Below are 25,280 nucleotides of genomic sequence, written 5' to 3'. Positions count from 1 at the left end.
ATGTGAAGTAGGTAAGGTTGTTGTCATCACACCACAGGTGCAAGAGTGCTACCCATCTAATCACATGACTTCAGCGTGTTTGCAGGCCAGGCAGTAGTGTTCTTGCTCTGAACATAATCACACTGCTCAGTCTCTTGAAGGTTCATTCCTGAGATATAACTGCAGTTTCTTGCAATGCCTTCCTCCTATAAAGACATTTTATCTCCAAAATAACACTCTTCTGTTTCAGTATCACCCAGGTGAGCAGCAGAGTTGAGCCAAACTTTAAATACTTTTTACTCTTTAAATACTCTGTTAAAACACAAATCTGAACAGATGCAAGTAAGACCACTGCAATGCTAATAAACTGTGGCAAGTCATATGTTTACACAAACCCACAGTTTTGTCCGTAATTTAAAAAGAAAAAAGAGCTGACAATGTGACTCAGTGTTGAATGTCTGTCTAGTACACATAAGGCCTTAGTTAAATCCCCAAAACCACACAAAAAAAGCAATTCTGTACAAAGTATGGCTGATGTATCTAAGAAATATGCCATGATGCCCGTCTCATGCGCCCAGCTACACTCCTGAGAAATGTTACAGATGGAACTGAGGAGGCAGGCATACAGCTACGGTAAGTAGTTATGCACATGCAGCATCTTAGGCTAGCTCTGTCCTGGGCCCTTTTGGTGAAAATGGGTCCAAACATGTAAGGAACCGCAAGCTCACTTCCAATTGTCAGATCATATGAACCCAACATATCCACTGACTGTCCCAGGGCCACAGATTTAAATAGCTCAAGAGTTAATTCTGGAACACGACCTGCGTCACTATATTTTGGTATTGTTATTCTTTCTTTTTTCATGGAACTGGACACTTGGAGACAGACACACAGATTTTGCTATTGTCTAATTACAATGTGACATTGATGTGTGGCAATGCTAGCTCATTCTACTAAAATTCAAAACGCTTTACTGCAGACCTAATTTATGACTACCATAAATCAGGCAGAATGCGTCGCTTCTCGCTGTATTGGACATCTCGCCATTATCTACGTGTATTCTATAGCATTTCCCAGTGACATAGTGGAAAGGCTAGTCTTCTCTTTAGAGCATCAATTTATAAGACCAGAAAAATAGTTTAGCACTACCAAAAACTTGAATATGACTATGATTCTTCTACATAGGCTATGACTACTGTAAATTTCTTTATAGAGAAGCACTTACAGAAAATTAAAGTTTTATAAAAATGTGTTTGCAAAGTAAATTACATAAATGTTTAAACTGTTACATAAAAATTAAACTTAAGAAACAGACAGAGGGGAGGTCTATCTTTGGTCTCCTGGTGTTAAAGATTACTTAACACTGTTAGTAATACTAAAAAGATGGAATCTCAAGATTTTAGAAAAATCTACAGGTTGCATGTCTTTAATATAAGTCTCATTTTTTCAGACTCTCAAAATTTTAAAAACCATTTTTTAAGTTATAAGAATGTGCATATGAACGTGTGTGCTTCTGCATGCAGGTGCCTACAGAGGCTAGAAGATGGTGTTGCATGGATGCTGGGATTTGAACTCTGGTTCTATGTAAGAATAATAAATGTTATTACTGTGGAGCTATCCCTCCAACCTCCAAGTTCTGACGTGACACAAGGCACTCTGCTCCTGAGCTTATATGGTGAGTTGCAGCTAGAATGCAAGTTCTGACATGCCGTGTGACATCATTTGTGACCTACATGTATATGATGCACCCTGGACACTAAGGAACTTTGTATTTAGAATTATATCCCAACCTCAAAATGTCTCATTTTATGTGTGTGTGTGTGTGCACATACATAATAAATGTAGCTATAGATGTATAGATATAATACATATACATAAGTATATAAATACATTTTCTAAAATCAAGAAAAATATAAAATTCAAAATGCTTCTGCTACCAAATATGGTGGACAAGGGCTACCCAATTCCAGTATGAATTTGCGTATAATGTGTTTTTACCATCTACAGAAGTTAAGTGTTTTGCTGTGCTTCTGCTGTGGTTATAAATCTTTCTAATCTTTTGCCAAAGAATGATCTCAACTACAGGCATGATAATCTCAATTTATGGCTGGACGATCAAAAGTTTAAGGCTAGCCTATCTCAAAACAACAGCAATAATATCAGACCTCTACTGATATGCTGGCATAGTAATTTGTTAAATTAAAACTAAAAATAACTTTATATAACTAATGAGATCAATTTTTTAAAAAAGATTATTTTTATTTATTATTTTATGTATTTAAGTACACTGTAGCTCCCTTCAGACACACTAGAAGAGGGCATTGGATATCTCGTTACAGATGGTTGTGAGCCACCATATGGTTGCTAGGAATTGAACTCAGGACCTCTGGAAGAGCAGTCAGTGCTCTTAACTGCTGAGCCAGCTCTCTAGCCCTGAGATCAAATTTTAATAAAATAAATCCTCATGTGCTATTAAAAGATCAGATGCTACAAGAAGAGTTGAGGACATGGGTGAATTTACACAGGCCGAGCTGAAGGTTAGAGCATGCACCACCTGCTCCCAGCAGTGCAGAGCATTCAAGATCCCCACAGCCTCGGGTGGGAGGACACAGACCAGCTGCAGCATGTGCAAGACACACAGGCAGGGATGGCTCCCTGTGGAAAGTGGGAGAAAGTGCACACAAATAGCAGTCCTTTCCCCTACAAACTGCACTAAAGCAGCAGAAAAACAGATTTTAAAACAAACAAGCGGAGATATGGACCAGAAGCATCAGGCATAGTGGAAGGCAGGGAAGAACGCTATACTGAAAAAAATGAAGTGAAATTTATTTACTCAGTAGGGAGGACTACACATGTACAAGCTTCTTTTTAACACAGAGAATACTATGAGAAAGAACTGCCAGCAGACAGAGCAGACCAGAACCTCCGCAGAATAAGAGAAAGGCAAAAGGACAGGAAACTCCCTGAAGAGATGGCCTAAAGCATAAAATGCCACCAAAGCAAAGCCAATTTCACTTAATATTATTTTAGATTACTGGTATAGTTAGCTATGTTATTTTCTAATCAAATACTTTTCATAAATATTATCATTAAATAACACATCTGTTTCAAAAGAGAGAAGAGAAGAAAGTCCCTTCAAGGACAAGATACAAGCTCTTTATATACATTGCAGGCCTGAAATAGTTACATAATCGTTTTCATTGACAACATTCATGGGCACAATGGGAAAAACGTAGGGTTCAAAAGATAAGACAAACATGTGGAGAAACCCTGTCACAGAGACACAACTCTGAAGTAGAGAGATGCTCAGGGTGGTTTACTCATTTCTAGTCAAAACTCCAGGACTTCCCATAGGCTTTCTCTAAGGAATTAGATGCATTTTTCTGAAACCTGTATTTTCCATTCTGAGGGTAGTATTATTTTGAAATTCCTATGAGGAAATAGGTAAGCATTATGTGTACAGGCAGCGAGGGTGGGAACCCAGCATTTACTGTCTCCACGCTGGCAAGCCTGGCGAGTTCTCCAGCATCTTCAGCACACCTCACACGCTGGACCTCAACTTCATCTGTAGGCTTCACTTCTGATGTAGCCAGGCCTTAACCTTAATTAATGGTCCTGACAGACAGAAGCGATCACTCAAATTCCTGGTTTGGTGATTTAACCTTCTTAAATTTAACTCTGGTTCTCATTCACTCTGAATAATGACTCTCAAACATATAATATTGGTCTTAACATTCTTATACATATTTCTGTGACAGCCACAAAAATACAAAGGTAAAAAATACTGTAGAGGAAGGAGATGTAGGTTTGTTTTGATGCTACTTTTGAAAAGCTGGGAATAAACTCCGGACATTGTATGTACTAGACAAGTGTTCACTGCTTATAGACTTTCCTAGACCTTGAAAGGAATAGGCTTATTCCACAGGTCACTGGAGGCTGCTATAGACAAAACCACATCAAAATGAACTGATGGGTGACTTAAGATATTAGCCTGTACTGTGTGCATTAAAGCCACTATGTCATTATAGAGGGTACCCAAGAGTCAGGGCTGCCACGTATCAAAACCAGACTCCCTTTCTATAGCTCACATGGACACTTAATACCTGGAAATTCTGGATTTCCTTCTGAAATCCCCTAAATACTCAATTCCAAGAAATCTGTAGCTCTCTGTAAAGTGACTATCCAGGAACTATGTTCCATGAAGAGCAAGAGTGCACATGGATAGGCTTCTTAGAAAACAGCAGCAACACATAACTGAATCCGTGGAAGACACCATTTTTTTTGATATGACATCAGGGTTACTTAGTGGCGGGAAGCACTTGGCTGAAGTTCACTGAGAAGGGAGCACAGGGAGAAGGTTGCACTGGGGAGGAAATGGGTTTGCTTTGGGATGGTTTCACAATGAGGTAACGCTGAGATATCTAAGAAGAGCTGTTAATAAACAGATGAACATGGTGCCCTGGAGTTCGAAGAAATCTCGAATGCAGAAATAAACCTGAAAGTAGAATGTCACAATATGGAATATGACCTAAGAGGATAGACTAAAGCAAGAAGAAAAGGCCCGAAGTTCTGTCATGTGCCAGTCAGAGGGAAGAGGTGAACAGCCAATGCAGTGGGAAGAGATCAGCAGGTCAGTGGCAGGGCAACAGCACAGTGTTCAGGCCAGTACCAGTAAGAGGGCTGCGTGCTGCAGACATTAAGACACCCAGAAAAGCATTCACAGCAGTAAGACGGAAGCCATCTGGGTCTCAGGTTGCTAGAACTACGTAACTCCCTCCCTGTGTTTGTCCTTTATCTATGATAAAATATGACCTAATGAAATAGGTTCCCTTATAAGGCTTTCATATAAGGCTTGATGTTGAAGGAGGGGGGAGTGGGATGGAAAACCAGAGCTTGCATAGAAAACCACAAGCAGCTTACACAAAAGTCCATGGTCAAAGCATATGCCTGAAACATCAACTAGATGCAGCAGACTATTCATATGCCAGCCTGGTGGTTATGTGATCTCAGCCAACAGGACACTGAGTGTGAGGCCCATCTGCATACAGTGAGGCCCTGACTCTAAAACCAAAGCTACAGCACTCACTGGAGTGAGGCTTAGAGACTATGGCTAAGACAAATATGCATTTATACCCTTGAACAACAAGCAGTCTGTTTTTGTGGACTTCCCTCTTTATTATGTCATAATAGCTGGAGATTTTATCAGATTTCTAGGAGCTCATGTATAATCCTGTACATTCTATGATGCTTTCTCAAATATGAAAGGCAATCAGAATTATGATTAAAATCATCCAATATAAATCCTGGTTTTTAACAGAAACCTAATATCTACAGGATTTCAATAAAACTGTGAACTAATTTCAGATATTTTCATGTTTATTTTGTTAAGTTTCTATGTATATGTGTTTTATATGCATATATATATATATACACACACATACATACATACACACACACACACACATACACACCTAGGTATAATTTATATCTAATGGGAAAAACTATTTGTTTAATGCAGACGGTATTTAAAGCATAAATTTTCTCACTATCTATACAACAGCTTTCCAGAGATTACAATACTTTTAAAACAGAAAATTAATTTTGAAAGTTACTGGAGTCCCAAAGCTGTGAAAATATGAAACTTTCTAGTTTGAAAGAGGGTGCATTGTCTATGGTCTGTCACCCCCCTAACAGGTACCTTGTCAGCTCAGTGCTTCCCTCCCTCTCCTGATTCTACACCACAAACCTTACCCTTCTGGATCACTGTGATAACGTTTTAATCACCTGCAACCTCAGTCCTTCAGTTTATTCATATTGTGGTGTTTTTTTTATAATAGTCACGTGGGGTGAACATGCAGGCTTTAACTTTTCTCCTTCTTTTCTGATGTATATTGAGGGGTATGGACAGGGTCCTCAAACAACCCAGAGCTGCACACCAAACTTCTGTGTGTCTTGCATGTCTACATCACTCCGTGACATGATCTTACTAGACATCTTCCCTGTGCCCCTTCCTGCCTTTACTTACACAGGTCATTGCATTTCTCTCTTGTCTGACCAAAGAGTGTCACGTTATTCTTGATCCACACACAGTGCAATGTGATTACCTTGAATATCATCGTTAAATGTGCAATACTTGTTTCGGTACTTGTTCAGGAGACGAAATGCATTCAGATTGGCAAAATCTTCAAACTGAATAAGGCAATTCATGCCATATCTATGAGGTAAAAACATGCATTTTAGACATTAATGAAATAATATTTTAAGTAGACATTTGAAACTAGCTCATAGAAAAGACACACCAATTTCTTTTTACAGTCCTGTCTAGATGCTTAGCATAAATGTTTAACACATTATCAGCAAAGACTGACAGCATGCTTACCACAAAAAAGAACTGGGTTGCTACTATGAAGTAATGCCAAATGACAAAAACTCAGACAAAAATATGATCCATATACTCAAAGAATGTAAAACTCAATGGAAACAAAATCTTCTGAGTTAATGAAAGGTATGCAAAGTGTACTATAAAAGCTATGTATAAACAAAGGATTGCAGTTATTCAGAAAACAGTGCTTCTGGCTACACTTAGAAGTCAACTGACAAACTAATGAAGCTTTAATTGTCTATTATTTTGAAAACTAAGATACAGGGTTCATAAATCAAGGCAAAGCAGGAGAAGCAAAACAAATGAAAGGTGGAAAGAAAAAACCCCACTGGGAAAATGTCCAGCTCACTAATGGCCAGTAGTGCAGAGTGTGTGAGGCCTAACCCTTTCGATCCCCAAACTCAGCTGGTCCACTCCATCTATGCACGACAAAGGCAGTTATCTGTCTATGGGATAACTCTCTGGACTCCCTGGTCCATTTGCTGTTTCTGACTCTGAATACTCCCATGCTCTACCATGACAGCAGATAAATCCAGCTATAAGGCCTGGCCAGCATCACAGATTTCCTATTTGTTTCCATGTCTGTGTGGACATTAACACAAACTCAAAAGTCTTATTCTTAGTCATGCTATACTGTTAAAGAAGAATGTCCTATCCTGGGTCATATAAAAACAGAGCAGTCTACTGCTCAGTTCTGGAGGCTTGGGTTCAAGGACCAACTCACTGTAGATACTGTCTGGGGAGGACCATCTTCCAACAGGCAGCATCTCTTTGCTGCACACTTGCATGGCAGAGGCAGCAAGCACATGCCTTCCCTTCAGCCTCTTTCATATGGGCACCAATCCTAATCTATGATGGCTCACCCTCAACAGGGCCCTCTTCTTTTGAGTTCCATATTGGGGTTCAGTTCTATATAAGCATTCAGACAAAACAGCTTCAACAGCCTGCTACTCTCCTTGTCTACAAGTGCTCAATCCCTTAGCGGGCTCTTCAACTCACCCAGAGAGAAACAGCTTTCCTTCCTTACGTCTGTTCTCTCTGGACCTTACTCCATCAGATTTATGTCTCTATATAATAGCTGTAATTCCTCCTCCTCAGTGGCTCACTCCTGTCTGCACGAACTCTTGGAACTCTGATTTTAAAACCTCCTCACATGGTAACAAAACCAAAGCTACAACTTCTTTCATCCTCACAGTGTCAAAGTTGTCACTACAAAATACTGAACTCTGTTCTCGTTTCTACTTCTTTCAGCCATGAGGACAGTTTTACAACTTCCCCCACCCCACACACCCACACAATCACAATGGAGAGAAGTCTGTCAGAGCTCTCTCTGGTTCCACCCCTTCCTAGCACCATAACTAACAAAGATCTCGCTAAGTCCATGATTCCATTATATTTACTCATATACAATTATCATGTATTTGTCCTTAGTCATCTACCGTTTACAATTACGATAACATTTCATAGGTGAAATTGAGATTAAATCAATTTTCCTCCCTCCCTTCCTCTATAAGGTTTGTGTTGTATATATGAGGGAAGGACTCAGTACTTTCTGAGATTGATTTTCCTCACAGCAGCCAGGAATCAATGGGCTCCTCTTGATTCCTCCTGGGAGGATGTACTTCCTCACCCATGGACTGATAAACTCAAAGGCTTGGAGGGCTTCAGTAGTTCCCTGGTGCACCTGCCCTCATGCCACACTAATCTGATGTGCTTGTTGAGCTGTCCGCTACAGTGGCTGTACTTCACCTGGACAGAGTCTTAGTCACTTGTGGCCTTGTTAAGACCCTGGCCAAGGGATGTCACAAAGATCTGGCTGCTGCTCTTCAATGGCTGCTGTGGCAGGAGACTGGAGGGTTTTGTCTCGTTTTCAATTGCTAATAAAACTCAACACTGTTTTCTGTTGGATCTTTCCATATCTTGGTCATTTTGAATTCTTTTTGTTCTTTGATTCATTTTTGTTGTCCTTTCATTTATTATTTTAATAAGAAGTCTTTATCTTTTCAGGACAGTACATTCTATCACAGACTTTGCAAATGGGTTTCCTAATTTATGCTGTGCCACTGATCCCTTAGCTGGTGTTTGTCCTGGACAGCATTAACTGTCAACCTGACACAGTCTAAGACCATCTGAAAGAAGACTCTCAACTGAGGAACTGCTTGGATTAGTGGCCTGTGAGCATGTCTGTGGGAGACCGTCTTGACTGTTAAGTGATGGAGGACAGTCCAGCTCACTGTGAGCAGCAGAAGCTCTAGGCAGTTGATATGAACTATATAGAAAAGCTAGCTCAGTATACGCTGCTCTGTGAGCTAGCAGCCTGCATTCTCAATGGTTCCTTTTGTATTTCTCTGGCTGTGAAATGAGTTCCTTGGTCAGAGATAATGCTGTGTGGAATAACAAGTAGGCCCGCCTTGAATTCCTGCCTTGACTTCTCTCAATAATGGACCGTGACCTGGAACTGTGAGCCAAATAAACCCTTTCCTCTCCCACGCTGATTTTAGTAAAGAGTTTTTTGTTTTGTTTTGTCACAGCAACAGAAATGAAACTAAAATAGTGTTTCTGTTGATTTTTACCACAGAAACTCCAGGGTTTTAATAAGATTACTTGAAGTTTTTACATATGGACTCACCTTTGGACAATATGCCTAAGATAGTCTTTGCGTGTGCATTAACTTATAGTCCAGACTTTCTTCTAACAGCATCATGGATGTAGACCATACAGTTTTCATGGTGGAAGTATCTACTTCCTACATTGTTTGCCCAGCTCCATTGTACCATTTATTTAGTACTCCATCATCACACACCATGTGACACAGAGGAGAGTCGGCTCTTGGTTTCCTGGCTCACTATACTATTGCTAATATCAGCAAACGTGTTTTGACAGTTCATAAGATATAAGGCACACAATTACCTTTTACAACCACACTATGGACCACTGCCATGATTTTTTTTTTTTTTTTTTTTGGTTTTTCGAGACAGGGTTTCTCTGTGTAGCTCTGGCTGTCCTGGAACTCACTCGGTAGACCAGGCTGGCCTCGAACTCAGAAATCCACCTGTCTCTGCCTCCCAAGTGCTGGGATTAAAGGCGTGGACCACCACCGCCCGGCTCATGATTTTCATCTTACAGATATGGACACAGATACATAGGATAAGGTGTAACCATAACAACTGGATAGTACCAATTGGTCTGGTAATATGTGTATCTATAATTTTTTTTAAAAAAAGCAACCTTGCTTTCACCAATATTGCTCTCAAATAACTTTAATATTGAACATGTTAGACCTTTGTTCTTTCTATAATTTGGTTGTTATAATGGTTCTGGGCCACAGGCTATGGAGTCAGAGCGTTCACACTGAAATCTTGGCATCTATGCAGATGAAGATATTATGTATCTTCTACTTTTCTGTGCCTGTGTTTTCCCATGAAGAAAGATGTGACTATTGTCCACAGATTTGTATGTGGGTTGCATGAAATGGTAAGTGTGTTTAGTGCAATGACTAACAATAAGTACTCTATATTCAAAGAGCTTCAAAAATATTTAATGGCAGCAAAAGAATCTATTAAATGTGAGATAATGTCCTCAAAGACTAAGAGATCACCGCCATCCTATATAGTACTGTTTGAAAACTTCTCTTCAGGAACGAGGCTAAAACAAGACAGTTTAGATACAGCTACTAAAGGAAGTTCAAATGGTGTTCTTCACAAAGAAAATAATCCAAATAATAAAAGCTCTTTACCACACAATAAGTGGTGAAATACATATAAATCCAAGCAAATTGTGTCAGATGACATAGTAATGACAGACAGAAGTACTTCCAGCCTAACAGAGCGAAGCTGACTGATGAGATCTTCAAAAGCAGACTTTAGAACTGTTGTTTGGTACTGTAGAATCTACTGAAGGAAGAACGAAGGAAAGAGTGGAGAGGAAACTGGAAGAGTAGAGACAAATCATGAAGAAGACAACTACACTTATACTTATGGTACCATTTTTCATATTCCAAGGAAGCTCTCCATAAAATTACAGAATGTTATAAAGAACTGAAAGAAGCATTTCCATAATTATAAATTGTCACTTTTGAACATGTCAGCAGAGAAGTAAACTTTGTGCTAGCAACTAAGTGCCCCAAACAGAGATATCAGGCAGCAACCACTCAATGGTTGTGATGGCTACTTTCCAATTTTCTTGTTTCTAAGGAGCCTTCAGAAACCAAAAACTATATGTCATTGGACAATGCCCTCATATGGCTTCCTCCTGGTGTGTCATCTTCTGGGGAGTAACAGGGGCAGATGCTCTATCATTATGTTCAGAAGAAGCAGCCTGTGGTCTGTAAAGAGGCATCAGAGCCTTCTCAACTCTATTCCCGGATCTACTACTTACTCAGTCTGCTGGTTTGGGGCTTGTTACAGTTTCTCTGTGGTTGAAATGGAGTTCCTCCAGTGTGGTTTGTCTTCGTGTTCAGGACATGGTGTAGTGAAGCTATAAATCTACAGTGTTTCCACAGTGCAATCTGGGAAGAGTCCTAGGTAGGAAATCGGTACACAGGACACCTTATCATTTTCATATGCCTGTTTTAGACTCATCCTTGGAAAGATGCCACACACTCATTTTAACTTTGTGACATTTCCTACCTGGTATTTAGCTCTGATCACTCCGAGAGATTTAGAAAGAGGCTTTCAGAATCCATCTTGCAATGTGTATTCTCTTACACCACGTAATAAAGAGAAAGTCATGGAAGGGACACTTTGTTCTAGCTTCTAGCTGCTAGATTCTATGAAATCAGAAGCAATGGAATGCCTAGGGATTCACCAGTTTACCTCTACAGAACTGTGAAAAGAAACTACTATTTTAGCTGAGCAGTGGTGGCGCACACCTTTGATCCCAGCACTTGGGAGGCAGAGGCAGGCAGATTTCTGAGTCCAAGGACAGCCTGGTCTACAGAGTGAGTTCCAGGACAGCCAGGACTACACAGAGAAACCCTGTCTTGAAAACAACAACAACAAAACAAAAACAAAAAGAAAAAAAGGAAAGAAACTACTATTTTATAATCAAAATTTGGTATAAAATAGCAGGTATATATAGTTTTAAAAGCTAACCAAAAAAATTCCAAAATTGACACGTAAAAATTCTGAAGCTTGTATTCTCTGTGGTGTGTTAAGTCTGGAAACCACCTTATTTCAGTGACTAATCACTGTGGCCAGAACTGACTAAGCACCAGATGGTATGGGCCACATTTCAGAGAGATTATCTAATTTAATTCTCTCAGCAATTCAGCAAGGAAGGCACTGTCACTGCATTTTACAGATGAAGAAACCAGAGTTCCTTATGAGGAAAGACTGAGCACTTAGTGAGCTCAGACAGCTCAGTGCGGTAAGCTATGGGCTGACAGCAGGCCATGGGAACTCATGTGGCAGGCGAGCACTCCAAAACTGAGCTACAACAAAAACTTTATCATGAAACCAGCAAGATGGCACTGTATGCATTAAACACACCAGGCACCTCACACACAACCAGGCATACACAGACAAATATTGGTGTAAACAGTAGTGTTTCTTTGATCTTAAAATACTGAGGGTTCCTGTAACTAACTTTATCATGCATGTTCTTCCTGAAAGACAGGGTAAAATCTTGTTTGGGGATGTGTTATGTGTATGGCACTACACAATGTCCAAGAGCTACAGTACTTCAGATCGGATTAATTCCTCAGGGGGGATTTATCCCAAATGACTCATTTTGATAATATATTGAGGAAGATACTTTATAAATTTAGCAGCAAACAGAAATATGAATTTTGTCCTTAAAATGCTGACTTGGAAATAGACTTATTATTCGATAGACAAAGCATATGAGCAAAACAAACCTTAAAAGAGGTTTAGATTAAAAGCGATCAATGGAGCTGAGAATAGCTTAGTGTAGAGAAGCTGTAAGGAAGTACTTCCTTAGGTAGCATGTACCGGTCCTGGGTTTAGTCCACAGCACCACAAAAATCCAAGTTAAGTCAAAATCAATAGCACATAGAGAGCCCACTAAAGGCTTTAAGGAAAACAGCTATCAAAGCAAGGGAGACTTAAGTTTGGCCCTGGGAAAGACTCAAGTTAGAAGTGAACAAAGAATAAATCGGGGGTGAGGGTCCCAGAGTCTGTATTAGGAGATGCTAATAACATCACCTTCAAGAAGTTCAGAAGCTAAGCAGTGCTTGTTAGATTTCAGGCCACAACAGGTCTGGAGGCATGGTGCAGCCAGAAAGGCACTTGCTACCAAGCCTAATGACCTGAGTTCAATTAAAGCACCTGGCAAGAAAAGGACCCATACTTGCAAGTTATCCTTTGACCTCCATACATGTACTCTGTCACAAATACACCCTCCCCAATACAAAAATAGTAAATAAATAAAATGTAATAACATTCAGTTTCAGATTATGAGTAATCTTGAATGCTAGCATAGGTGATCTTAAACTGACTCGAGTTCTCTCTGGTCATATCCCCTTCGTATCCCATGCACCCTAGTACATAAACAGAGAGCCCTGTTCACTTCTTACACACTCACCAGGACATGCCTCTAGTTGCAGCCCTTGTACTGTTTCACAAGTAGATAGTCCTGTCACTGTCTTACCATTCCTTCAACAGTATTATACTGTTACTTCCTGATGCTTCTGTGTGAGCAGACACATTATCAAGATTACACTGTAACTATCCATTGTGTCCTTCTTCCATCCACGTTCAATCATCCAATGTCTCTCCTAAGGATTCAGTAGCGGAATGCAATGAAATGTTCTCCTTCCTCAACGAGAACATGTTCCATTAAACCTTAATCATCGTTCTTAAAAGTGGGCCCTTTTTATAGTAAGAACTTACCCATTTCCAGCTAGTCCCCAAAAGAAACCATGCCTTTCTTTCTTTCCTTACTTGTCAAATGTCCTCTAAGCAGCTGCTACATGTTCCTTTCCCCCATCTCCCCTTAGAGCACACAGTGACAGATAATTTCAATGTGACATGTGTGAGTGCCGCCTCTGGGGCACAGAGCAGGACAAGAGCAGCAAAAAGGCCCTCAGAAGGCTGCTGAAGCCTGAGCCAGGAGGAGAGTTCTAAGAGGAAGGAAAATTCTGGAGGCAGAGGAAACATGTTTAATGCTAGAATGAACTAAGTCTATGGCACATTCTAGAAAGTGAAGTAAATTAACAATGACTAAAAGCATACAGTTCGGAAGGAAGCAAAGCAAGAATTAAGAATAGAAGGTAAATAGGATTGGATCATGCTGTGCCTTTAATCTGTGCTAACGAAGTTCATACTTGATCCCTAAGGGAGTGAATGAAGCAGAAATATGCTGCGATCCATTAGCACCACCACTAGGGTGTTGTAATCAGGGTGTGGGTGTACCGAGGAGGGGCAAGAGTAGATGCAGGGGGTTTCTTCAGGAGGTGGATGCTGGATCCCAACTCTCCATCTGGAAATGAGAATTCAGAGAGAAACAGATGGGTTTGAGAAATGTCAGAAGACAAACTAGACAACAGCAGGTGAAGAGAAGTAGATGAGAATATGGGAGAAAAATAAACTGTCACGAGCAGTTAGAATGTATGAGTTCAGAGTTCTTCCAGAGCTAGACCAGACAGATGAAGGCGAAGATTATGATCTAGCCCCGAGGGGTGGGCTGAAATAATAAGTTATCACTGATCTAGAGATGAAAATGTTAGAACAAACAAGGCCAAGTGTTAGCACTTGTATCTTATTTCTCACCCAGAGCTTGTGTGGTACGTATGTACACACATGCACTCAAAATACCCGTAACACATAAGTAAATAAATAAACCTAATGTTTTTTTTTAAAAAGGATAAAAAGACATGCTCCATTCTTTTGAAATGCTATTCTATATCCCCAAACAGTATAGCATTGCTTTTAAGCTCTATATATGTGGGTAACTTACATGGAGAAGATGGATGTTGGATTTTTATGGTGCTATTATTCAGAACGTAAGATGAACAGTTGAGATGTCTTTTGTGGTGTTTTCCTTAATCCCGAGTCTTAGATGGACCCAAGGGACCACATGAAACACTAGCTCTGTGCTATATTACATGCTGCAATGTGCGACAACTTATTCAGTCCAGTCGCCTGTGCACATCAACTTAAAATATTGCCAGCTTTTCATTCTATACAAAACGCTGCTGTGAAATGTTGGCTCATGTCTTCTTAAGGAGGAAGTTCCCTGAGTACAAAGTGCTGCACTAGTAACTTCACTGTAATCCTACAGTGATTCATGGATGTATCCTCCTAAAAGCACTGTGTAAAACTGGCTCTCACATCCTCAGCATCTGTGTTGTCTGCCTTCACTTTTCTGGAAACCTGGTGGATATAACTGGCATCTGGTAACTGTGAATGGCACTAAAATGCTGGGCAGCCTTAGAATGCCCTTCATCAAAGAACTTGCCATGGATTATATCAGACTCTTATCTCCAGCTATAAGGCATTTTCTTGTATTTGTTTTGTTTTTTAGATGTGGTGTCATGTGTCTTAGGCTGATCTCAAACTCATTACATAGCTAGACGACCCTGAACTGATCCTCCTGCCTCCACTTCTCATGTCATGATGCATGTAAGATCTGTGGCTGCATTCCAGCCCCAGCCATCTTCCTGAGGAGCCTTCAGGCAGTTGCTAGGCCCAGCACTGGGAATGGAGCCAGCAGTCATTCCTACCCAGCATGGAACTCATCTAAGGTACCTCTGTTTGGTTAAGAAACCTCTACTGTGCTGTCTGAAATCACACACACACACACACACCCCATGGTTTGAGGTCCTCCCTGTCCAGTTTTCTCCTCCAAATGCTCAATGCTGGCTGAAGTCAACCACACTTGTTCTTCCCTAGCAGTTACCATCAATGTCTGTCTGCCTCCCCGTCTGCCTGCCTGCCTGCCCCTCTCTCTCTCTCTCTCTCTCTCTCTCTCTCTCTCTCTCTCTCTATCTCTCTATCTCTCTATCTCTCTATCTCTCTATCTCTCTATCTCTATCTCTATCTCTATCTCTATCTCTCTCCAGGTTTGTTTGTTTTTCTTTCTTTTTCTTTTCCTCTGTTTTTTGGTTTTTGTTGTTGTTTGGTTTGTTTGTTTGCTTGCTTGTGAACAGGGTTTCTCTGTGTAGCCCTGGCTGTCCTGGAACTTACTCTGTAGATCAGGCAAGACTTAAACTCAGAAATCCAACTGCCTCTGCCTCCCAAGTGCTGGAAATCATGGCCAGCCTCTACCAATATATCTCTTAAGGGACAACTCTCAGCAGGTCTGATGAAACATCCATTGAGATCAGAGTGACTGTTAGAGTTTAAGCCTGTTTGAACTGCTTCAGATGGTACCCAGCTCTACTCACTGTTACACAACACCAGCAGAGTTACTCAACTTCCCTGTCCTTTAGTTTCATCTCTAAAGTGAAACCATTACTAGGACTGAATCACAGGTTTGAGAGATCTCAACACCTCTGACACATAAATATCATTATTGTTTGCTCAGTGTGATCTTGTTATTCATCTTGAGAGTTGTGATTAAGTGTGGTGATGTATGAAACCATGACTGAGTGACCTTTCATGTTTACTGGTCATGTCCTTCTAGATGGGCATGTATCCCAAGAGGTGTTACTCCAGAACATGGGAAAAAGTAGTATGATTCCAACTAAAATACTCAGTGGTAACAAGTACCTCCGGTGTGATTACTTTTCAGTTGCCAATCAGCCTGTATTCTAAATTCTTTGTTTGTTTGTTTGTTTGCTTGTTTGTTTGTTTGTTTTCAGACAGGGTTTCTCTGTACAGCCCTGGCTGTCCTGGAACTCACTCTGTAGACCAGGCTGGCCTCGAACTCAGAAATCCGCCTGCCTCTGCCTCCCAAGTGCTGGGATTAAAGACGTGTGGCACCACTGTCCAGCTGTATTCTAAATTCTTATGTCTCTATGATTTGTGTTTTCTTCTATTTTTGTTTACAATATTCTATAAATAAAATTCTAAATATATATTAAAGAATCTTAACTGTAGCACTTGAGAAATGTTCTCTGTAGCTTTTAGGAAAATATCTGGTGTAGTTCAGCACACACAAAGATTTCACAGTTTGCAACACGTGGTGGGAATAGAAAAAACCCCATCCTGTCTTCCCAGTCCAAAGCAAGTCACCACCACATGTCAACTCAGAAGCACAGAAGCGTCGACTTGAGCACAGTCCTCCTGCGAGCTCATCTGCTTTCACTTACTGTGCATTCTGATCAGCACCCTTCATTCTTCCCATGCCGTCAGCTAGCTAATACTCCAGAACACAGCGGGCGGCCCCCAGCTTTTGGATGAAATAAATAATCTACTGTATTTCAAGATCCCTCTTTTTCTCTAGGGTTCCTTTGAAATAAGCAAAAGCTTGATAGTTATGGAAGGCAAATCCTATTCTATTTCTGTTCTCCTGGTCAGTGATAGCTCTATCCTTCAGTGATTAGAAACACCCAAGGAAGTGGGCCCCTAGAAATGTGTGCTACAGCACATTAAGTAGGATTCTGAAAAACAAACAATTCTGACCAAGTGGTATGTGAAGCTCTAGCAAAACAAAACACAATTCTCTACTCAGCATCTGAGTTCTCAGGACTCTGAACATGCTCATCTAAACCAGGAGCCCCTGACAGAGGAAGGATGATATGTGTCCTCTCTCATTCTTCCATAAAAAGCATCTTTCAAGGCCCGAAGAGTTGAAAAGACCTCACCCATGCAACTCTTGTTTTTTTTTGCTTTGTTTTTTTCCAGACAGGGTTTTCCTGTGTAGCCCTGGCTGTCATGGAACTCACTCTGAAGACCAGGCTGGCCTCGAACTCAGAAATCCACCTGTCTCTGCCTCGCAAGTGCTGGGATTAAAGGCATGCACCACCACTGCCTGGCCATGCAACTCTTAAAATAGAGCTAGAGTTATAAATAGTTCAGTGGTTTAAAATAAAGGCAATAGAACCTGGAAGGTTCTGTTACAATTGCCTGATACTAAGGAAAACACATATGTCACCAAACTGCATTCATGTAACACAAAAGCCAAACATTTTCATTTCAAAAGAAGAGATGCTGTGGAGGAAAAGTATAGTCAGAGATATCTAACTAGAGACTCTACACAAAAATCTGACAAAGGACTTTTTAATTTTAATACAAAATGAGATCTAGAGAAGAATGGGCCCTGATGTGGAAAGTCTCACTTCAGAATTCTCCTCTTAGCTACAACTCTCTTTCAACACTGCACTTACTCCACGCTAATGCCATGGGATCCATACAGTTCAGAAATGGACAGTTATTGTTCTCCATTATCTTTGTTTTTTTTTTTTTAAATAAAGTTAGATGACACTGACAGACAACTTCATGAGTGGACCAGGTTCTCTTGTCCTCCTGAGCCCTACAGAGAGAAGGCTCCTCCCTTGAGGTTTACTAGAAAGAGGAGGAAATACAGAGAGCCTGCTTGCACGGAGGCTGCACTGACCCTGCCGGTCAGCAGCTCTTCGGTCAGCAGCCTACGTGGGGAGGGAATCCTCTTCTCTCTATGTTGGTTACTTAACTTTCCCATGAGATGATACCAATATTGTTTTGTGGAGTCTGTGGTTCAGGAACAAGGGTAGGATTTATACTTTCAAGCCCCACGTTAGGAAGAAACTTGACAATGAAAGAACATTCTGCATGATCTGGGTCATATGTCAAAATACCAGCTATAAAACATTCCATACTCTCTACATATCAAGGAATGCAAAGACAATCCTAAGAATGGAGAAAGTTAAGCTTAAATAAAAACATGGACATCATTAAATTAACTTACTAGACATACTAAAAGATCCTAAACATGTGATATACCTTGAAAAAGCTACGAAATAAATAATTAAGAAAAGCCATGAAAGTTTACTTCCAAGTAGCAGACACAAAACAGGATTCCTTGTCATGAAATCCTAACAGAAAACGCTATAATATATGTAAAGTATATGCTACTTTAAACTTTGTACTATTAGTAACTTTTAAGTGGCACCAATTTCAAGTATATAGAAAATAATTTATATTTTAATTATATGTAAATACAATCTATTGGCCTTAACTTTTCTTGTGGCAGACTTTTAACAAACTGTCTGAGATTTTTTTTTTTTTTTTTTTTTTTTTTGGCTCAGAGGAGGCAACAGTGCAGCTTTCTTCAATCGTCCCGAATCTGGGTTCATCCAACACCAGCTGCCTACACCATGCCGCCCAAGTTTGACCCCAACGAGATTAATGTCAAGTATTTGAGGTGCACCAGAAGCGAGGTCAGCACCAGATCCACTCTGGCCCCTAAGATCGGTCCTCTGGGTCTGTCTCCAAAGAAAGTTGGTGATGACATTACCAAGGCTACCAGTGACTAGAAAGGTCTCAGGATTACAGTGAAACTGTCCATCCAGAACAGACAGGCCCAGATTGAGGTGGTGCCCTCTGCCTCTGTCCTGATCATCAAAGCCCTCAAAGAGCTACCAAGAGACAGGAAGAAGCAGAAAAACATTAAACACAGTAGAAACATCACTTTTGATGAGATTGTCAACATTGCCCAGCAGATGAGACACCGGTCTTTTGCTAGAGAACTTTCTGGAACTATCAAGGAGACCCTGGGTACTGCACAGTCTGTGGGCTGTAATGTGGATGGCCGCCACCCTCATGACATCATAGATGGCATCAACAGAGGTGCAATGGAGTGCCCAGTTAAGAAGCAACAAGAAAATATTTCAATAAAAAACTCTCTGATGCCAGGCAGTGGTGGCGCACACCTTTAATTCCAGCACTTGGGAGGCAGAGGCAGTTGGATTTCTGAGTTCGAGGCCAGCCTGGTCTACAGAGTGAGTTCCAGGACAGCCAGGGCTACACAGAGAAACCCTGTCTCAAAAAAGCAAAGAACAAAAAAACCTATCTGATAACTGAAAGGAAGGAAGGAAGGAAGGAAGGAAGGAAGGAAGGAAGGAAGGAAGGAAGGAAGGAAGGAAGGAAGGAAGGAAAAAGGAAGAAAGAAGCAAAGAAACAAAGTATCTGAAATAGAAAACGAAACCAAGCTATTATTATCATTGAAGCTGGGGAGAGATGCGTTATGCTTTCAAATACTCATGGTTGGCTCTGCATAGGACGAAGCTGTGCTTGCCCCTTTCAGGGATGACTGGTGTGGCAGTACAGTGAGCTACTCCCTCCAAGTCAGATCAATTCAAAAGCAAGATAAAGCTTTCCTGTGAAACCGCACCACCATTCTATTCATTGAATGTGGCATCTTGGGCATAGATGCACATCATTTTTATATGTGTATAGAATCAGCTCATGTTGCCTTTGCACATATATTTATGGAATTAATCTTTATACACAAACCACTTCTACAAAAACAAATAATAGCTCTTCAGAATAAAGACCAAAAAAACCAAGCATAAAGCAAAAAATAAATGAGCGCTTCAAAGTATCCTTTTTAAAGGGGGGTGCAGAATAAGGTCAGGGTCTCTGTAAAGTATGAAAATAGAGTGAAGAAATGTGTAAGTGTGAATCCATGAGCAAAGACATCCCATGGCTAAGGTTTGTCTTCTATTGTAAACCACAGTTCTAAAAAGGACAAAGATGGGTTTGCCCTTGGACTCTTGAGATAAAGTTAGGTTAATGATTTCTACAGTGTCATATACATATGGTCACTAGTCCTTTGAAAACCCCCTTTAAATCAGATGACATGATTGTATTTCAAGTTGTGGTCATTATTTAAAAGATATATGGTACCATGTCTGCTGTTCCTGGTAGCTTCTTCCTCTGGGACACTTTTCCAACAACCCAGTAAGTCTGTCTAGTACCTTGTTAATTATTGATAAATGTCTGTGAAATACTGACAATGTTTCACTCATTGAGTGCCTGGTTCACTCAATTACAAGGAAATACTGAGTTCCAAGGAAACTTACTTTATAGTTTTTACATTCATTTATTTAAGGAAGGGGGGATGTGCCATGACTCTTGTGGAGGTCAGAAGACAACTTATGGGAGTTGGTTTTCTCTTCCCACTGTGTGGGTTCTGGGGATCAAACTCAGGTTTGATGGCAAGTGCTTAACCAAGTGAGCCATCTCATTGGCCCAGTGGAAACTAAAACCCTTATCTTGCTTGATTCACCACTGTGCACAGGGTGTGTGTGTGTGTGTATGTGTCTCCTAATAATGAAATTAACCCTTCAGCTTCACTGCTACCATTCCAAAGCCTAGCTTCTTCCTAGGCTAAAGCTCAGACACTTAATAAGATGAATGTAAAGACAACACTCAATTCACAAGAAAGTATGCCACACTCATTATTTACAATATAATTTTAAAAATATTTTGTGAGCCTGTGAATCAAATAGTTAAAATAAGCCCTGTTATCTAGATATGTATATTAACTTTTTTATAATACCATTTATGCTTTTGTGTTCATATCTGGCTACAATAAGGTACAATATCTAATAACGGTGCTGAACTACAAGTGTTTTGTACACTATACAGACTCGTTCTGTCATCAATTCCCTAGCAGTCCTGGCTTCAGCCTCCTGTTTAATCAGAACTAATAACTTTATGATTAAGAAGCAACTCCTGTAAAACAGCAGCCACTCTAAGTACAGACATTTAATTGGGGCTAGCTTACAGGTTCAAAGATTCAGTCCATTATCATAAAGGCGGGAGCAGGGCAGCATCCAGGTAGACGTGGTATAGGAGGAGTTGAGAGTTCTACATCTTCATCTGAAGGTTGCTAGAAGACTGGCTCCCACATGGTTAGGAGGAGGGTCTCAAAGCCCACCACCACAGTGACACACTTCCTCCAACAAGGCCACACCTCCTAATAGTGTCACTCCCTAGAGCAAGCATATTCAAACCCACAAACTTACTGAGTAGTCACAGTCCAGTGAAGATCAGACGCTTAGCTGGGTTTACAGCAGAATAGATGGAGTATCACATGGTGTAACACAACACAACATGGGAATGATACATACAGGGCACAACACGGCAAAGGCATAGCTTAGATGATGAAGCTAAAGCCTGGAACAAGATAAGACTTAGAATTCAACAAAGGACACCAGGAGACTTCTGAATTTTCATGAATTCCAGGCTCCTGAATGGAGGGCCAGAGCTGCCAATTCTGACAGGCAAAAATCCCTGAAACCAGTTGCTCTTACAGTCATACAGAAAATCCCAAGCACTCAGGACTAACAACTCCTCCTAAGCTCATGCCACACCATGTTGTCTAAACTGGAAGGAAAGGGAAGCACAGAGGAAAGCCAGGAGCAGAGCCTGGCGGCTAGGGGACAAAGGTGGGAGCACTTCTGACTTAACTGAACTACAGGAGACAGTTGCACACTACCAGGGGCCTTACCTTCAGCCACACTTTCATCAGTAGTTTACTGTGAAGATCTGAGAAAAAAGTCCCTAGGACCTTCAGAGGAGGAAGTAGAAAGTAACCATGAACAATGCTAGAGCCTGATTTCATAAGGTCTCACCTGGGGAGACTTCCATTCATCTGACATAATTCCTAAGGCTTTACCAAAACCTAAGCAATATTAGAAATAGTCAATTGTAGCCTTCTCAAGCTCATAACATGGGCAAGAAAATACCCAGCTGAAGTCCACTGAAAGACTAAAACCTAATACAGAGCTAGACTACATAGGTCCTGTGCACCACCTCAACAGAGCTCCAGAATAATAGGAGAGGACAGCTCAGTGACCTTCAAACTCTATACATGAAATCTTAAGGACAACCCAAAGAAAGACAGTGAGTGAGACAAAGACAAAGGCACCGAGGAACAGTAAACAACCTGATCAAGCCAGACGAACACAACTGTCAGCTCAAGAGTAGATGGACCTCAGCTCCTATCACTCCAAACACCCATCAGCTTTCAACAAAATCACAACAGATGACACAAGATGTACAGGCACATGAGACCAGGCAAAACAGCAAAACTCCCATCTAGATGTTCAGCAATTTTGGAACAGTCAGACTGTGACTGTGACTCAGTTACAAAGAGCTTAATTTGAAAAAAATAGAGACCATGCAGGAACATATGGGTAACATACGGAGACACTGAGACTCTAAGACTCAAGAGGAAATTCTGAAAATCAAAGTCATAATGCTGAAAACTGCCTTTGATGGGCTCATCAGCAGACAGACACAGCAGAGGAAAGAATAAGTAAGGCTGAGAGAGAGACTGCCAGTAGAAGCTCTGAACATTAGAACACAATGAGAAAAGGCAAGAAATAAAAGAAAGGGACAGTCAAGAACTGTGGGACAATTACAGAGGCTGTGCCATGTGCCCTTGAGAAGGGAAGACAGGAAGAAGGGAAGAGAGCATCTGAAGCAACCGTGGCTGAGAATCTTATAAAGTTAATGACAGGCATCAGTCCGCAGATCCAAAAAGTGCAGGAATCACACAAAAATGAGGACACATAGTTTTTTTTTAATCCTTATGTAAGCATATTAAAGTCAAACTGCAGCAGATTAATAAAGACAAAGAACAAATCTTGAGTGAAGTTGTGGGAGAACCTCACCTTCCCACACAGGAAGGACCAAGGTTACCCTGGACTTCTGAAATCATGCAAGCAAGAGAGTAAAGAGAAATATTTTTTAAAATATCTACTATTTAGCAATAATTAACTAGCATGATTATCCTCCTTCAAAAGCATAGCATAAGTAAAGACTATCTTAGACACAGAAAATGAGAGAATTTATTAAAATTTTAAGGAGTTTTTCAAAGAGAATGAGAAGTAGAAGGTGTAAGATTGAAACCATATAAAACAGTGGTTCTCAACCTGTGGATCACAACCCCTTTGGGTTGATATCTACATATCAGATATCTACAATTCATAATATTAGCAAAATTACAGTTATGAAGTAGCAACAAAATAATGTTATGGTTGGAGTCACAACAACATGAGGAACGGTATTAAAAGTCACAGCATTGGGAAGGCTGAGAACCACTGATATAAAGAAAGGATGAACACTGGACAGGAAATAAGAAAAGTGAAATAAAACCTCGTTCTTTTCCTCAGCTGACCTAATAGTTAAGTTTGTTTAAGATAATAAAGTATGCTGTGGAAAAGTGAGGTGACTGGATAAGGAAAGTTAACTGGGAGGTTTGGGAACGCTTAAGGAGGCAGCTGGCCTTCCTATGGAGCCGTTCTGTGTTATTTGGAAGTGGACGGGAATAAGCTATGTTGTAAATTTACTATTTATTGCCAACTCTTGATGCAACCACTAAAACATTTCTTAATGAAAGTCATAATTGGTAGGATAAAACATGAGAGAAAATGAATTTGTGGTTTTTAATTCCACAATTAATTTTCTAGCCTTGCTTTCCCACAGTTTACCTAAATTTGTTTGGGGAGTTATCAAAGTTTTAACCAACCAACATTTGATTTGACTTAAGGCCCACTTCAAGAGATGGAACCCATACCTGATACTGCTTGGCTAACCAAGAACCTGAGACAGAGAATAGCCCAGGAACCTACAGAAAATCAAATACTACTCTTTTTTTTTTAAAGTGGGGAGCAATAAAATGACTCCTAATGACATTCTGCTATACTCGCAAAGCAGGGTCTTGCTTGGCCATCATCATCAGATGGGAACAAACACTGAGAACCAGAGAGAGCCAGATATTCTGAGACAACAAGAGACCCTGGAACACTCAGCCCTAAACAGTATGTCTCCATCAAATTCCTCTGTCCCCCCCCCCCAGGGCTCAGGGAACTCCTCAGAAGAGGAGATGGGAGACACCAAGAAAAGTAAGCCCTCTAACTCAAGAGGACAGATGCACACATGAACCCACAGAGACCAAGGGGCACCAAGCAAAGGGCCTGCAGGGTCTGCACCAGATGGGATGGTCCTGGAGCTCAAAGGTGAAGTAGACACATGCCCCCATCCCTAACCCAGACCCTATCTCCAATGGATAACCACTTGAAAATGACAACAGACTTCTCTCAGGAGTAGGCTGCATGCCCGGCAGTAGACAGCCAAGAGACAAAGAGCTCAATAGCACAGCTGGCGCTCCTCTCACAAAGTCATGGTGGAACTTGTGTTTACTTTAGCTTTATTTCTATTTCTATTATTTTTAATTCATTTTAATTTACTAATATATTTTTCTCTCTTTTTACCCTATAGGTTTTCAGTTCAGTGTTTTTATGGAATTCCTGGGTATGTTAATAAGTGGGTCTCTGTGTCTGTATCTGTTTTGTGCATTTTTTTTTTTTTTTTTGGTTTTTCGAGACAGGGTTTCTCTGAGTAGCCCTGGCTGTCCTGGAACTCACTCTGTAGACCAGGCTGGCCTCGAACTCAGAAATCCGCCTGCCTCTGCCTCCCAAGTGCTGGGATTAAAGGCGTGCGCCACCACTGCCCGGCTGTTTTGTGCATCTTAAGTTCTTTTCCTTCTGTTTGTTTTGTCCTATTCCAATGTATTAGATTTTGTTTTTATCTCATTATATATTACTTTATTATTCCATAGAAGCCTTTTCTATTTTCTACTGAGACAGAAGGGGGTGGATCCAGATGGGAGAGGAGATGGGAAGGGAAACTATAGTATGTGAAAGGGAAAAATTTACTTTCAATAAAAGGGAAAATGTTGATTACAAAAAAACCTTATTTCGATTATGGATTTTTTGGATTACTATACAACTGAGGTACAGCTTATTAGATGCTCTATAAGGTCCACTAAGCTTCATGCACACAACAAAGGCCTTAGCCCAATGGCGACCCAGCAAAGAAAGCAACATCCCACAGAAAACCCTCCATCACCACACCTCGCTGCAGGTGCAGGTGTTTGGCTGTAGACAAAGATGATATCTCCTAAATCTTATACAACAAATTAAATGAAATTCATGAGGCAGCCAAGATTCCAAGAAGTTTTCTAAACATTATAAAGACTTTTGTAGTTGTTCCCAGCACGTCCCAGTGACTTTTAATTTTAA

General features: G+C 40.6%; 1 protein-coding gene and 1 pseudogene across 2 annotated transcripts in view; one reads left to right on the top strand and one right to left on the bottom strand.

The window, feature by feature from the left end:
• The window catches only part of Me1 (malic enzyme 1), a 118,877-nt gene that overhangs the window by 32,277 nt on the left and 61,320 nt on the right, over window positions 1-25,280 (bottom strand). For both annotated transcript variants that reach the window (XM_028756186.1, XM_028756187.1), the window contains exon 7: window positions 6,084-6,193. In XM_028756186.1, the coding sequence (XP_028612019.1) occupies window positions 6,084-6,193 (110 nt within the window). The remainder of the gene's footprint in view (window positions 1-6,083; window positions 6,194-25,280) is intronic.
• On the top strand, window positions 18,492-19,568 carry LOC114611459 (annotated as a pseudogene).

This window comes from Grammomys surdaster, unplaced genomic scaffold (assembly GCF_004785775.1).
Source record: "Grammomys surdaster isolate TR1022 unplaced genomic scaffold, NIH_TR_1.0 126113, whole genome shotgun sequence".
In the NCBI taxonomy this organism is placed as follows: domain Eukaryota; kingdom Metazoa; phylum Chordata; class Mammalia; order Rodentia; family Muridae; genus Grammomys; species Grammomys surdaster.
The sequence above is the reverse complement of the archived record's forward strand: the minus strand, read 5'-3'. Positions and strand labels throughout refer to the sequence as shown.